Source organism: Chelonoidis abingdonii, chromosome 1 (genome assembly GCF_003597395.2).
Source record: "Chelonoidis abingdonii isolate Lonesome George chromosome 1, CheloAbing_2.0, whole genome shotgun sequence".
In the NCBI taxonomy this organism is placed as follows: domain Eukaryota; kingdom Metazoa; phylum Chordata; order Testudines; family Testudinidae; genus Chelonoidis; species Chelonoidis abingdonii.
The window spans coordinates 230,740,368-230,757,630 of NC_133769.1; the positions used below are offsets into that span (position 1 = coordinate 230,740,368).

The window sequence follows — 17,263 nt, forward strand, 5'->3', positions numbered from 1 at the left end:
AAAAGTAATTTAAGGCCATGAATAGAGTTAGCCTTATGAGAGGGTAGAATCTCTAACATTCCAAAATCCCAACATGGTTCCATGACTACTTTAAAAATATTTAAAAGAACCAACGAAAAAAACCACACCAGGATCTGTTGCACACAACCCAACATGGAAAGCCACTTGCCTTAAATATATGGAATACCACACTCCAGATAATCACATGGCATTGTATAATTAATGTATTTGCTTACTGCTTTTAAAAAAAATGTATGCCAGGCTGAGAGCGATTACATCTACATACCAGATTTTCACAAGATATTTGTTGCTAAAAACAGTAGACATTTTCACAATGGAGATGGGTCCCTTAGTGTTTGTTAACCGAAGTGAGTGAATGTGGTCCTCATATAAGTTGCTGGTTTAACAGTGTTAGTGGCTGAGTCCCCCACTTACACAGAGAATGGCTGCAGTGTGAATCATTGCAATGTAAGCTTCCCCATCCTGTCACATTAGCATGCCCAAATCTAGAAAGGGTAGGACCACCACTTGGGGCAGAGGATAGTTCAGCCTCTATGCGTATTCAGCCTTGGGCCTCCTATGTGGCTGCCAATAGTGATGCTGGTTTTATGAATGTGGATACCAGGCTGCTAGAATCTGAAATGAGACCAGGAGCTCATTTCCAGGACCTCACTGAACAGCCATCGAATGGTAATACCTGTCAATCACTATTGCTGACATGAGTTGGATTTCCACCACTAACCTTCAAGAGAAAGGCTCAGAATCTCATTTCCAAAACTCAGTCCTCTGGTTCCCCTTTGTTTTTTTTTAAATAATTGAATAGTATCTGTGTTTGCCATGTAATGGAACAGGGTAGCAGAAGAGTATAACTATTATATGGTTATAGATCTGGAGTAAGATTGTGCTTTGTGGCCTCACACTTGGCAGGGCTGAATAGTTCTCTCTGAAAATGTCATGTGAGCCTACTAGGGAACCTGTGTGTGATTTCTACATGCTGGAATGAGTGGGAGCTGGGAAAATGCAAAACACACAATCTCTGTTAGTATGGCAAAAAAAAGCCAAACCTGGATGTCAAAAAGCCCTATTTTCATGAGTGCTATTTGAGGGGCTGGCACATTCCAAAAGCCAGACAACCAGAAAACACAGAGAACCTTACTTGGCAGGATGATAGGCAAGTCAGTCCTTTTGAGAACAAAAGAAATTTGAGTTGCACAAAGTGATCTGAAAGCAGTTCTACTATCCTGTAGTTTGTTTTGTGCTGAGACAATATCACCAGTGCTAACTGAACCTGGAAACTAGCCTATAAGAAGTTTGTTGGTTAAAGACAGACACATTGAGCCTGCCAGAAGATGCCAGGCAGATAAGCTGTGAGCATCTGGTTAAAAACATACCTGGATAAGACACTGACGACAAAGCTAGCTTTTTAAGCTGCAAGTTAGATGGACTTTTCAGCTATGTCCTAGACAACATGCCGGTAACAGCGTGCTGGTGCAAAGGCACCTAATTAGCCCCTGCTCAGCCAGCCCCAATCATGGGAAATAGATTGGAGCTGGGGAGAAGTCTGGTGCCTGGCTTTTAGAAATGGCTGCACCTGCAGGCCTGAGGGCTGGAGGGCTATAAAGGCTGGCTGGTCCCCAGAAGAAGTGGGGAATGGCTAGGGGGGAGGTCAGTCTCCAGGCTGAGAGCAGACTCTGGAAGAGGAGAGTGTAAGGTCTGCAAGCTGTTTATAGCATATCACTGGTGGTGGGAGAACCTGGTGTAAATAAAGCCATGGGTGCTGAAGAACTAGAGGCCTCTCTGAGTTTTATTGGGGCAGCCAGTGGGCCCCAGGAAGAGGGGTGGGAAGAGGACTTGTTACAATGCTATAATTGTACTTAAGCTTCTCATCCTCCTAGTGACTAGGGGGAAGAGTCTCAGGGGTCTCTCTAACTACTGGTTCTTTCTATTGTGTTTTTCTAATAAATTTGCTTTCACTTAAAAACTACCTGCATGGAGTTTGGGGAAACTGTTGTGCTCGTTTGGAGAGATGAGCACTGCTGGTTGTTCTAGGAAGAAGGAAGCCATCTTCTCATGCCTAGTGCAAGTGGTACATTTGTTGGTGCCAGAGTCCCCACTCAGTACATTTGTCTCTTCCTCAATAAAAAAGCAACACCCAAAGGGAGTTCAAAGGAAGAGAGAGAGTGTGTGTGTGTGTGTGTGTGTGTAGGTAGAGGATGTGGGGAAACCTGAGTGAAGCACCAGGAAGATGCACATGGGAGAGGGTCCAACCCCATAAAAAAATTGGAGAATGAGGAAGAAAATTAAAGAGATTGATTCCCTGGTAAATTCTGGAAGAGTAGTTGTAAGTTCCTGCATTTTAGGAGATGATGGTGTTTTATGCTCTAGAAGTCAGCTTTTTTATATGAACGCTCTGCTATAAAAAACTTCCTAATGACAAGTCAAGTTCTATTGATAAAATAGTTCCTGAAATGGACAAGTAAATGTGCCATAACCACTAGGCCCTCCTGAAACTTACAGTTCCTAGAGGCCCTGCTGCCCCCCTACTCCCATCTGAAACTCTCCCCATCTGTGCCCCGCTGCCCCCATATCACTAAGCTGTGCCTTGCGGGGGCGGGGAGGAGGGTTGAAGTTCTGCAGAACAACTCTGATAGATACTCCTGCCTCCTCTTTCATTGTATTGAGGAGGAGAATCTTCAGGCCACTGTTGCAGATTTCCTGCAGGCCTGTGCCCTGGGGATACACTCCAGGAAGTTGGAGTGAGTGGGGCTAGTGGCTATTTAAAGCTGCCAGTTTCAGAAGCCCAGTTACATGTGGTCAGCTCTATAGTGGGCTGGGTTGGCTGTAGCTATGCTCTCTCTGACTGCTTCTCTGCAAAGCTGCCTCTGGTGGCTTAAGGTCATACGGGCAACTGAACAGCAGGAGCAGCTGCAGCATCTGGCTCAGGAGCTACTAGCCAAATAAACAGGTCATGGTGCTCATTTGTGGAAGAAACATCACTGGGCAGGGAGAGGCAGAGAGTACAGAAGGAAAGCAGAAGAAAGCCCACTTTACCACCTGTGGTGGTGTTTTAACAGCTCCCTCTCCCACCAGACATCACCCAAACTCTCCCGACTTTCCTACAGGCCACCTAGACTCTCACCTCCACCCATGCATCATGCAGCTCTGTCCCTTTCAAGAACACCCCTCTGTGGCAGCACTTGGTACCATACTGTGCTGTACATCAGTACTAAATAGACACTATGTAATGTCTGTTCTGCATTAGTACTGATGGAGAATTATTGGAAATCTTAGGCCTCTAACTCCTAATTAATAACTGCCCCTCCTGCTGATCTTAGATGGAAAGGATTGAGGTGGCAGCCAGAGTGATGGCTCAAAAGCAAAGGCACTAGAAGGAAAATGACAGAAGCCAGCCCTTTCGAGTCCCTCCTTCTCCCTCCTGGGTTCTGGAATAGCTGGAATGTGTTGACCTTCCCAGCACACTGCAAATCCCGTCTTTTCAGGAGGGCTACCAAAAAAGCAACTGTTGTTAGAGGAAGACATACAGGGGAAGAGAAAGTTGGGGGCTGGTTTGTTTTTGTGGTGCCTGATTATTTAGTGCACATTAGGGGGTGTTTCCTAGTCCCAGCATTTGTCAGAAGCACCTAGAGCATTCAGAGAGGTGCCTCTTGTTGCTTCATAAATCTAAAGAAATAAATAAGCCAATGTGGGTACAGGAAAACCTTAAAGAGCATGGGTGAAATCATGCCCCCCTTAAGTCAATGGCAAAACTTCTCAAGATGTCAGTGGGGCCAGGTTTCACCCCTGGAGAATGCAAGGCTGTAGTTACAGCATATCTATTTTATATGCCTGCACGCATATAAAACCTGTAATTCATGTTTTGAACAAAGTCCTGCAATTCTATGCATATTATATAAGAGATTCTGAGCTCTAATAAACTGGTGTACTTATGCTGGATCCTAATATCAGATTTTTAAAATGTTTCATGTTGCAAGGGCTGGAAGGAAATGAGTATCAGACACCACTGATCTCTTCTCCCCAATTCTTTAAGGGCCCGTGTGTTTATACTGTAAACACATGGCAAGTTGTTTTTCTTAATGCACATGTACTGACGTGTGGATTGAAAGCTTTCTTAATGATTTATCTGAGCTGATGGTGGATGTCACATGAGTCCAATTCCCCCTGGTGTCCTGACCTCCAGAAAAAGTAAACATGTAAAAATGTAACCCTAAACCTCAGTTTAATTGCTTTAAAACTTAAAACAACTAAGGTCAGTTGATGAAGCCAAAAAGATAAAGGCAGATCATTCAACAACAGCATTAGACATATTGGCCTTACCTTTCTCATTGGGCTGCTTTCTTCTGTCTGTGATGGAGCTCTATTCATCTGAAGATGTAATTCAATCTCAGATATTTGTTCTGTCTGTAACAACAAATCAGTCACCGCTACACCCAGAAAATGACTAGCAGTCATGTACAATAAAGACAATGAAAGCAAACACTAGACACAAAAGGAAAGTTACTTTAGCAATTTAACTCTGAGGGGGAAAGTTATGGTGACAGCTAAGTGAATGACATGTCTTTCGTATATTTTTAATTAAACCATTTCCTCCCTCTATTGTGATAAGAAAAGAAGAGAAAACTTTTTGTGAAAAGCTAAAAACGGCAACGTCTCTGAAAATAAATGGCCTGCTACCCAGGAGTCTTTTCTAGGGTTTAGTTCCTACATTATAGCACATAGAGCTCTTCCATTATGAGAAAAGAAAAGCCACAGCAACAACTACAAAGGTCAGAGGTGTAGACTGTCACTGGATCCTGAAGACTCCAGCTGAAAAACTGAACAAATAGTAATATGAACATAGATTGAGATCAAATGATATTCAGTGGGAGGGAGGGATTTACAGGGGAGCCTCTGACTGTGGGTGCTAAGGCCTAGAACAAGAAAATGGGAACTACCGCAAAAACTGTGATGATGTCACTTTATCTATAAGGTATAGAAGGAGACAAATCTACCTCCTTCCTGCCCTAATCCAGCTCCAAATAGAAAATAATTGGAACAGTCAAAGCACTTCCAAGGAAAGGTCCTTAAATGCATCAGGCTAGGCTGAAAATTAAAACGAGGTTACTGCACTACAGCATGCTCACTTCTCCAAAATGGTTTATTTCTGTGCCGTTACATTTAAAGGGTTAAGACCTGGCTCCACAGGTGTCAATGGCAAAACTCCCATTAACTTCAGTGGGGCCTGGATTTCACCTAAATACTCTTACCAATAATTTATCAAGCACGGAATAACCTATTCTGTTATTGCTGACTGATTCTTGCTGAGAGGCTGGAAGCAAGGACAGTCCCTACATTATCACGATCTAGAGCAGCTGAAGTTACTTCAATGCCTCTGATTCAGCGCAACCCATAAATCAAACCATGTCAGAATTATATATAAGATTATAACATATTTAAAGAGGGGCTTTATCACACCACTTCCACTCCCTTCCCAACAGCACCATGACGGAAGCCGGTGGGGAGATGTCATAAACAAATAAGTAAGAATTAATAGAACAGAAGTACTTTATATCTCTTTTGACAGTAAAGGGTTAACAAGTTCAGGAAGCATGGCTGTCACCTGACCAGAGGACCAATCAGGGGACAGGATACTTTCAAATCTTGAGGGAGGGAAGGCTGTGTGCGTGCTGTTAGTTTTTGGTTGTTGCTCTCTCTGGGTTCTGAGGGTGACCAGACATGCAACCAGGTTTCTCTCCAATCCAGGCTCTTATAAGTTTAAAATAGTGAGTACCAGGTAGATAAGGCGAGTTAGGCTTATGTTTGTTTTCTTTATTTGCAAATGTGCATTTGGGCGGAAGGAATTCAAATTTGTATTTTGCTGAAAAGATTTTAATTTGTACCTGTATACTTAGGCTGGGAGGATATTCCCAGTGTCTATAGCTGAAAAACCCTGTACCTAATCCATCTTAAATTTAGAAAGATAATTTTTACTGTTTTTCTCTCTTTAATTAAAAGCTTTTCTTGTTTAAGAACCTGATTGTTTTTTATTCTGGTGAGACCTCAGAGGACTGGGTCTGGATTCACCAGGGAACTGGTGGGGAGAAAGGAGGGAAGGGAGAGAGAAAGGTTAATTTCTCTCTGTGTTAGGATTACTTTCTTTCTCAGGGAGAGTCTGGGAGGGGGAGAGAGAAGGAGGGAGGAAGGTGAATTGTCCTCTCTGCTTTTAGATTCAAGGAGTTTGAATCACAGTGATCTTCCAGGGTAACCCAGGGAGGGGAAGCCTGGGAGAGGCAACGGTGGGGGAAAGGGTTTACTTTACTTGTGTTAAGATCCAGAAGGTTTGGGTCTTGGGGGTCCCCGGGCAAGGTTTTGGGGGGACCAGAGTGTACCAGGCATTGGAATTCCTGGTTGGTTGCAGCGCTACAGGTTCTAAGCTGGTAATCAAGTTTAGAGGAATTCATGCTGGTACCCCATCTTTTGGACGCTAAAGTTCAGAGTGGGGAATTATACCATGACAGGAGAGGAAGCTCTGTCAGGTTTGCTAGTGCTCTACAACTGAAAGAGGTAGAACTAATGCTAGGAGAGGGATTTGTGATCTTCCTTTAAATGCGTATGTAATTCCTCAAGACAGAAGGGAAAATAAAACGCCATGACTGACAAGATTTCCCTTTTCCTCCTCCAAGTATGGTACATTTGAACTGCACACCAATGCTAATATGCGTACTAACATTTTGATTCCGAAAACCTTCCAGGTATTGCTAGGCTGAGATAATAACTGAAGGCTCCTGACATACAGAGGAATGAAAACGGGAATGGGCACTCTTTGCTGAATCACTGAGGTCAAGGATTTTATTTTTTCTTAATAAAACATGTCTCTCTGCTATCCAGTGAAACAAACAATAGATTCCCTACTGTCCAGAACCATTTCTTATGTAACTGAAAGAAATTCAGGACCAAAACACAGGCTTCAGTGACTTAGCAACAGCATATCGGGCAGGCACTCCAGGCATATAAATTCTAATGAATGATCTTGGGACAGCAGAGCTCAAATGCATCACAGAGGCAATGAATTTGGACAGTGGTGGAATGAAAATCTCCGCCTTCACCCACATTCCTTTGATAAAGTGTTGATTCACAGAGAAAAACCAATGATGATGGCCCCAGAGGGAGCCATGCGGTATGTCGTCCTGCTCAGAAGAAATGTACGGAAGGGGACCACATATAACCGAGTGAGAAAGGAAGCAGGGAAAAATAGAGTAAAAGATTCTAGGAGGCTAGTTTGAGATGGAAGGAAGAGAGAACCAGAGAAGCACCATTTGGTTTTGTCTACTGATTAGATTTTGGCAGGTGCAAAAAGAATCATACTCCAGCTGCAAAGCTAGAGCGCTTTACACTCCTTATCCCCCTGCCACCGACTGCCTTCAATGGTAAAACTCTCACTGAAGTTATGGGGAGCAGAGTTAGGCTGCCTTTGACCTTCCCAACCTACAACTAAACTGATCCAAACAGAAAGGCCTCAAAGCAGAACAATGTTACTTAAAATAATATTTGTAAAAGGAAAGAAAAAAGTACAAGTTTTTGACACTATCAGATGCAAATACTGAACCAAGTGTTGATGCCAATGCTAAAGGATAAGATTTCAGAATTTCCTGCTGATCTGATGACACAGCATTTTTTATATTTATTGGCTATTTGAGTGCTGTGGGCATGGGCCACTCATTAGAATAACAGCTTCAGTGATTGCAGGGCTACATTTCTATTGTGCTATTCGCTGCTGTCAAAAGCCATCGGTGTTGGTACCACTCTGCCTATTCATTTGTGATCATGAGGATCGTACCCCAGTGTGGAATGTGGATCTCACAATACAATTGGGCACGGCTAACCAGAGAGGTCAGATGCTTAAATACATACACAGATTTTATAAAAGAAAGGAATCAGTTCCGGTACAGGAGCTGATGTAAAATGAATACAACCACTGATTGTCGTGTCCTTAAAGTGCCACCTAGTGGCATTTAGAACAGGTCATTACTGTGTTTCTCAGAACACAGTACAGCACAAGAGATGCATGCATATTCATCAGCTTGGGACTGATCTGGTGGTTTTGAATTCATTCACAAGCAGTGGTGAAAGTAAGGTGGTACAGGCGGGTACAGTGTAAAAAGTGGCCGCCTGTACCGGCCCATACCACTGACTTTGAAGTGCTGCTGCTACCCACAGTGGCTGGAGCCCTGGGCCCTTTAAATTGTTGCTGGAGCCCCAGGCGGTGCAGGTGAGCTGGCTGGGGGACACTGATCCCGCCCCCGAGGCTCACCCCTTCTGCCCAAGGCCCCGCCCCTTTGGGGGGGAGAGTTGTCCCTCCTCTACCCCCCCACCCCTCATAAGAGAGAAATTTTACTTTCACCCCTGTTCACAAGGCAGGTGGACAACAGGCTACACTGGAGACAGTGTGTATGAACTCTTCTGAACTTTCCATTTCCTCTTATAAAAAGGAAGCCTGTCTATACCTAAAAGTTTTCCTAACATAGCTACTTTAGGGGTACTGAAAAAAATCAGCCCCCTAACCAACATGGCTATGCCAGCAAAAGCCCTAGGGTAGAAGCAGTTATACCAGTAATAAAGTCCTTTTACCAGTATCACTTATTTTGTTCGGGGAACTGGTATAAGCTATAGCAGCAAAAGCATTCCCCCTCACTGGTCCCACTCAGATTTTAAAGGAATAGTCATACAGCCAACGGGTGTGTTACTTTTTCATAATCTGCCTCTGCTGGGGATTTCCCCTTTGAGAAAGATCCAGAGAAGAGATAACAGTCAGGAGGGCCTGGGCAACACCAGAGACACAGCGGACCTGAGGGGATTCATGAGATTTAGGAGCCAGACCTCCTTCCTCATGGAGGTAACAATCTCTCTCTCCCCAGTAAAAGAATGCAGAGGATACTCCACAAGAAGCAGCTACAAGTATTCTTACATGGGAATGATCTGTTCTAAAGTTATTCCAGAAACAGTGTGGCATTTACAGTAACAGCTTTTTTCTTTTGGCAGGAGATTTCCCACCCCTCCCCCCATTAATTTCACTGCCTTCACCTTTGGGCCCTACATACCAGCACCTCTCTCTCTTGCTGTGGGCTGAGTGCAAGTTGCTCCAGAACATGTCACAATGCCCCTCTGAGCAGCTGCTATGATGCACAGGGAGAAGGTGATCACTGACAAGCAACGTGTGGTGTGCTTCCTCTATTCTGTTCCATTCTAGCTCTTTTCCCATGCTCATCAGTGAATGCCTGGGCACTCCTCCTTCATTTGGGAGCTGAGCAACATGTTCCTTGCTTCCCATGTGATTTTACAACTCTATGGTATGAGGAATTCTTCCTTTGTGCTAAAGACTTCAGTCTTCTACTGTAGAGTCTGAAAGTCTTCAGCATGTAAGCACCACTTTACAACTTAAATGCAAGGCCTTGTCTACACATGAAAGTAGCACCATTGGTATAATTAAAGCACTGCAACCTACTGAGTGCGGATGCAGTTAGACGGATATATAAGCTATACTTGTATAAGGCATCTTTATACTGTTATAACTGTGTCCACACAAGGGGTTATACCAGTATAACTATTTTGGTTAAAACAAAAAACAAAACATCCCTAACTGACACAGTTATAGAGGTACAAAACCTGTGTGTATACCAGGCCTAAGACTATACTATTCTTGGAAAGAGCAATAAAGGACTAAACAAAAGGTTAACTAACATACTCTTCTATTTCAAAATTCTTCACAAGCCTCACTGCTCATCCAGACCAATGTACAGCAGTTCATATTCCAAAGAGATATTCCTCCTATGTTCCTCAGCTGCATATCATATTCATATTTTCTGAGGATACTCTTACCCTCTGAATAGGGGTTTAAATCTGACTGAGGGCATGGCTACACTTGCGAGTCAGAGCACATTAAAACAGCCCAGCGCACTCCAACTCATGACCCATCCACAGTGGCAAGGCACATCGAATGCTCTGACTCCGTGGCCAGAGCGCTCCTCGTACTCCACCTCAGTGAATGGAATGTTTGATGCGCCCCCGCTGGAGCGCTGTGGCACCAGTGTGGATGCCTTGGTCTGTTAATGTGCTCTGATTAGCCTCTAGAAGTGTCCCACAATGCCTGTTCTAGCCATTCTGGTCATCAGTTTGAACTCTACTGCCCTGCCCTCAGGTGACCAACTGTCAGACCCGGCCTTTAAATTCTCTGGGAATTTTGAAAAGCCCCTTCCTGTTTGTTCAGCCAGGCATGGAGTCCTCTCAGTGAATCTTTCCAGGTGACCATGTCTCCAAGCGCCAGATGATCCCCAGTATGGAGCAATGGCAAGGTGCTGGACCTAATCAGTGTTTGGGGGGAGGAAGCTTTCCAGTCCCAGCTGCGCTCCAGCTGTAGGAATTACGATACCTTCAGGCAGATATCAAGGGACATGATGGAAAGGGGCCATGATGGGGATGCTCTGCAATGCAGGGTTAAAGTGAAGGAGCTGCAGAATGCCTATTGCAAAGCCCATGAGGCAAACAGCTGCTCTGGTGCTGCCCCCACGACCTGCCATTTTTACAAAGAGCTGGACGCGATACTTGGGAGTGACCCCATCTCAATTCTGAGTACCACTATGGACACTTCAGATCCTAGTCCAACAAGGCGGGAGGAGGAGGCGGCTAGGTGGGCTGGTGCCAGAATTGGAATATGCGTCCCATCTATCGCCTCTCCGCAGTTAGGGAAACTCATTTGTGCAAACCCAGCCATAATGTCATGCACGTTACCCAGAGTCACGGTTCTTCTAAGCAGGATGCAATTAATGGCCCTGCAAACTTGCATCAACACAATTCCAACTGTCGACTTCCCCACTCCAAACTGGTTAGCGACTGATCGGTAACTGTCTGGAGTTGCCAGCTTCCAGATTGCAATAGCCACCCGCTTCTCCACCGTCAGGGCAGCTCTCAATCTCGTGTCCTTGCACTGCGGGGTGGAGGCGAGCTCCTCACGTAGTCCCATGAAAGTGGCTTTTCTCATGTGAAAGTTCTGCAGCCACTGCTCATCACCCCAGACTTGCATGACGATCTGATCACATCACTCAGTGCTTTTTTCCCGAGCTCAAAAGTGGAGTTCCACGGTGGGGAGCATGTCTGTGAATGCAACAAGCAATCTCGTGTCATATGCATTACTTGAGTCGATATCATTATTGGAGTCCTCACTGTCACTTTGGATCTTAAGGAATAACTTATCTGCCAAATGTGATGTACTGGCCAGACTCATCAGCATATTCCTCAGCAGTTCGGGCTCCATTACCGCAGACCAAAAGGGAAGACAGAGCACACAGTACAAAAAACATTGAAGGATGGCACCAATTGTGGATGGAAGCAGAGGATTGCTGGTATGCGAGCTGATGCATCATGGGGCATTGGGACAGGACCCAGAATGCCCCGCACCCCTTGTCCCCTTCCCACAAGCCACAGCACCGGAATGGGAAGAGGTGCTCTGTGGGATAGCTGCCCACAATGCACTGCTCCCAAAGCCGCTGCACGTGCCACAAATGTGACCATGCCAGTATGCTTGCAGCTGTCAAGGTGGACAGACTGCAGTGCTTTCCCTACTGCTCTCTCCAAAGACTGGTTTAACTCAAAGCACTCTACATTTGCAAGTGTAGCCATGCCCTAAGACGCTTCCATTCTAGAGGAATGTACCAGCAAGGCTCAGATCTCTATCTCCTACCGAGCAATCAAACTTGTAGCTCAGCAGCCAATATTAAATTTTTCCTAATGGACAGAGAAGAGGACAGTGTCAGGGCCCCTGGTTTTTATTCAGACACTCACTATTTCATTCTGTGACCCTGGGCCAGTCAGCCATAATAACCTCTCTACTGTTATCTGTAACAACATCTATCTGATGGGTTGTTGCAAGGCTTGCTTAATAGTTTAGTACTTTGAAGTCCTCAGATGACAGGTTTAGATAAATGCAAAAATTACATTATTTTACATTTCATTTTTTTGGTTCCAGTCCTCAGTCCTCAAGCAAAGCAGGATTATACACAGATTCCACTCTCACTTTGCTAGAAGGAAGTGCATGGTTGACCTTCCAAAGCAAAATAGATAACACACTTCATATTTCAGTTATATTGAAACATTTCTGCGGGAGAGAGATACATATGGAGGGCCTGATCTAGCCAACACTTACAGAGGTGCTGGAACAATTTTTATAGTGGGGGTGCTGAGAGCTATTGAGCCAAACTATAAACCCTGTATATGATGGAAACCACTTCAAGCCAGGGGGTGTGGCAGCACTCCTCATTCCAGCACATATGAACACTTATGCACAAGAGTAAATATGCACGTTAGTAGCCCAACTGAAGTCAATGAGTCTATTCAAGTGAAAAAAGTTACTCATATATGCAAAAGCGTTCACAGGATCACCCGATGCTGATCACCTATAGTGCCACTTCTTCAATTTACGAAGAGGGGAGTGCAGAAGAGCTTATCTGTAAGGTGAGGTGGACAATTCATGCTTTAAACTCTATAGGATACTAATTATACTCTTCTGTCACCTATAAATAGATTAATTTTGAGGGGCAGCTTTTTCTCCTTTCTAAATGTTCACATATTTGTGTTTCAACCTAATTTTTCTGTTTAAAGGCTATTTCCAAACAAACCCAGCCTTCTCTCTTCAGTTTCAGTAAGCCTGGTATATACCACATTGAACTGTCAATTCTTTTCACAGCTTGTTACAAAAACTGTAAGTGATAAGGCAGAAAGAAAACCTATAGGGATGCAAATGCAACAACCTGCCAAGATCTTAGAGTGCTGACTGCTTTCTCAGCACTGTGCAATCCTGAAATTTTGATAAGCGCTTTTTTTAAAAAGCTATCTGAGAGCTGGTGATAAGGTTTGGGGAAAAGGCAGTAAATATGCACAAAGTTGCCACAATGTTCAACCCAACTGCAAGTAACGCATGGGACCCAGATGGAAACATTAACAACCTGCTTTAATACTCCACTTTCACAGAACCATATTAATATAAGCTGAAAGGGGGCACATGTGCTCTGTTAGAGACATAGGCATATGATTCTTATTTAAACAATTTTTGCAGCAAAATACAAAATTAATTTTTTTTATGATTTAAGAGATTTGTCTCCCTATGGAAACCACTTTAGAAAAGGTTTCATTGCATCTGTCCCTGAACCCCAAAATAACTTATTAAAGGTGCTGGTCGCTATCATTTTAAACCCTTTTTATTTTTCTGGTCTGGCTATTCTAGATTTAAGATATAATTTTCCCCTGACAGAGGAGGATAATCCACTTGTCTTGTATTCAAAGTGACACATGGCAGAATATTTCATACTACAGACAATTTATAGTTTTATTATAGTCACAGTCTTCTTTAGCATCTAACACAATTATACACCATATGTTAATGCACAGCACATAGGGTGGACTGTATCAATCCTTTATAAAACAATTCCTTTTTTCTAATACAGTGTTTGTATATGCAGGCTAAAGAAGAGTTTACCATGACTTAATAATGTAAGAAAAGATTCGCTCTACTTGTACCACTCCGTATGCAAGTACTAGGTTGTCATAACCTCAATACATTATTTCCTTTTGATTTCTAAAACAAAAAAGTACTTATCTAGAGCTGTAGATGTCCTGCCAGCACTTACAATCACATGCACAAATGTCATCAAGATTAAATATAAACAAGCACACCGATTATCCTAATATTTACACAAAAACACAGCCACAATAGAATAACAGAAACAAACCAACATATTCTGTCCCATTCACTCAATGCCTTTACTTTCCATGAATGCCTGTGCAAACAGATGGATAATACTAGATCCCCTAAAAGTCAGCAGACTTGGGCTATTTGGAACCAAACGGGTGGGAGAAGAGAATTCCACATTCAAGGGACCCTCACAGAGATTATCCTGTTGACAGCTCTGCTTTTAATTCTGGTAGTATTAAAATGGAATGGACTTTCTTGATTTTCTCATTTATTACACATGAAGGGGCCTGGTTCCAAAGATCATTAAATTCAGCAGAATGACTCTTGTCGATTTCAATGGTAATTGGATAGTTGATTAATAATTACTTAGACCCTAATTAAAGGAAGCAATGAAGTCTGTGAATAGGGTTAGATAGTAGATATCACAGCTAAGGTTTAAAAAAGGAACAGTGTGAAAACTTTAAGGAATTATCCAGTACCAGATTACATTTTTAGATCTAAACGTTCTAACAGTTGTAAAAATAATAACGTCTCAGTTTTCAAATGTAACTCATTTCAAATGAAATAATTGAAAATCGTTATTTTCTTTACTGACTCTTCCTGACAAGCCTTGTGTTCAGGATCCATTTTTGCACTACAACAGCTGATGTTATCACAGCTACTGAGAAAAGATCTGCACTGATTTAGGGTTTGTGATGTCATGAGCAGTTCCAACAGATGCATGGTATCTGATCTCAGCAGTAAAATTAGAAAAATATTTTTTCAACTATTTTGCTTTTAAAAATTACAGATACAAGATTGTGAACTCTCTTTGTCTATGCCAGGGGTGGGCAAACTATAGCCCAGGGGCCACATCCAGCCCTCCATTTTAACCTGGCCCTTGAGCTGCAGCCCCGAAGTGGGGTTCGGGGCTTGCCCTGCTCTGCGCGGCTGCCAGAAGCAGCAGCATGTCCCCCCCTCTTGCCTCTTATCCATAGGTGTAAGCACCACCCAAAGCCTGCACCCCAACCCCCTCCCATGCCCCAAGGCCCTGGCCCCCTCCCGCCCTCTGAACCCCTTGGTCCCAGCCCAAAGCACCCTCCTGCATCCTCAAACCCTTATCCCCAGCCCTGCCCCAGAGCCCGCACCCCCAGCGAGAGCCCTCACCACCCCTGTACTCCAAACCCCAATTTTGTGAGCATTCATGGCCTCCTATGCAATTTCCATACCCAGATGTGGCCCTCGGGCCAAAAAGTTTGCCCATCCCTGGTCTATCTTGTACAGTCCCTCCCTGATGAAATGGGGCCCCAATCTGATTGCAACCTTCAGGTTCTGATTCAATACCTACTGAAAGTAATAGAAAGACTCTCACCGACTTCCAGCAACTTGGATCAAGCCCTTAGATGCTACTGGAAAACAACAGTAATTTATACTTTCACAGCCAGACTGCATAAACCTTACTTACACTGGCGAGAACGTAATGATATAATAATCAAATTAACCTCATTGAGTAAGTGCTTAGCAAGGTGAAGAAAGGCTACCAAACATTTATAAGGGTTGCACGATCTAACCTTCAGTCTACAGAATGCCGTATTAGAAACTCAAGATTTTAATCTTTTAAGGCTCTGCAGCTCACCAGTCCTCTGGTGTTAATGACTTCTTAACTATTCCATTTATTTTAAAGAATTTGCCAGAAGCTGGGAATGGGCGATGGGATGGATCACTTGACGATTACCTGTTCCGTTCATTCCCTCTGGGGCACCTGGCATTGGCCACTGTCAGAAGACAGGATAGTGGGCTAGATGGACCTTTGGTCTGATTCAATATGGCTGTTCTTATGTTCTTATTTACTTGTGTGAGTGTATACTTTTTAATCAATGTGTGCCGAAATCACCAGTACAAACGTGAAAATAGTAATCAAGTTTCCAAAAATAAATTACAGAAGAATCAGCATCAATTTACAAAACCAACCATTTTATAAACCAGAGTATGGGAGAGGAGGCTAGGAATAATTGGTTTTTCAGACAAAATATACAGTCCCTCATTTTCCACATCTCCCCTCATGTAGTACATGCAGGACTTGAGATGTATAGTGATTTATGCAGTGGAAGATACCAGTATAGTGCAATTCAAGTTAGGAGTGCTAATTTAAGTGTGATATATGCTGTATTTATTTAGCTGACTCTGGATAAAACCCTGAACACCTATTTTCTGTTCAGTGTACCTCAATAATTCCTATTAATATTAATGTGCTAATAAATCCCCCACACTATCTAGCTGTTGAAGCTGGCTCCTGTAGACCCAAAAGCCAACTGTAATAAGGTATTATTTTGTTTTACGTAAAAGACTAAGGGCCCTATCTAATCTTTGGGTGCATGTGCTCAGTTCAGTTCAAACAGAACCTCATTCATGTGTGTTCAAAGTCAATTCCAGTTGTAAATATATATTGTTACAAATTGTTATTTTGCTTAGTTGATTATTAATTTCAGCCCTACTGTCCATCATTATTAGCATGGATCCCTGCTGCCACTAAATAACATGTATTTTGTTTGTATAAACTGGCCAGCTTGTCTCCCTAACCTTCTGTTGTTAATAACTGTTTGTATTACTGTAGTGCCTAAGAGCCCCAGTTCTGGACCTGGACATCATTGTACTTGGAACTGTACAAACACAGAACAAAGAGACAAGGCCCAGGCCCAAAGAGCTTAGAGCATTACATACTGGACAATCTAGTTAGACTGATTCCATCCCTCCTTAATTACTGATCCTTCGAGTTATCAGCTGCAGACACACGGAGGAAAATTTGAAAAACACGTTTATTCCTATATCTAAGAAAATACTGCAAGAGGAGTATGTACAAAAACATAAGCACAGAGAGAGGTACTGGCGGCTTCCTGGTCCTTCCCTGAGCATTGCTCTCCCTGCCCCATCCTCCACCCCCAGAGCATGCCTCTCTTTCTGTGAGGGAGGGATAGCTCAGTGGTTTGAACATCAGCCTGCTAAACTCAGGGTTGCGAGCTCAATCCTTGAGGGAGCCACTTAGGGATCTGGGGCAAAATCAGTACTTAGCCCTGCTAGTGAAGGCAGGGGGCTGCACTTGATGACCCTTTGGGGTCTCTTCCAGTTCTAGGAGATTGGTATATCTCCATTAATTTTATTTTTTATTTTAACCACCACTGGATATCATACAAGATAGCAGTGGAACTACATACACCCAATATTGGAAGGGAACACACTAGATCTGTAGATAGAAAATACTTCAAAATAATTTATTAGCCTAAACAGAAGACTAGCTTTTATGTAAATCTAATTCTATTAAAAAGTCTTTCCAGCAAACTTTCACAGTGACTTGGATTGTCTTTAAAAAATACAGAAACACAATATCAGTGAATGAAGGTAATGCAGCTGATGTAATATATCTGGATTTTAGTAAAGCTTTTGATACTATGTCTCTCAAAATCTTACAGGAAAAATTAATTCAAATTGTCTTACAGAGGAAAACAGAGATGTAGATTGTAAACTGAATTAAGAGACCATAAACAATAG

The 17,263-nt window shown here is 43.1% G+C and overlaps 1 protein-coding gene across 21 annotated transcripts in view; it reads right to left on the bottom strand.

Moving 5' to 3' along the window:
- Nucleotides 1–17,263, bottom strand: part of REPS2 (RALBP1 associated Eps domain containing 2) — a 155,864-nt gene that overhangs the window by 11,335 nt on the left and 127,266 nt on the right. For all 21 annotated transcript variants that reach the window (XM_075060304.1, XM_075060298.1, XM_075060250.1 and 18 more), the window contains one exon: nt 4,336–4,419. In XM_075060304.1, coding sequence (XP_074916405.1) covers nt 4,336–4,419 — 84 coding nt within the window. The remainder of the gene's footprint in view (nt 1–4,335; nt 4,420–17,263) is intronic.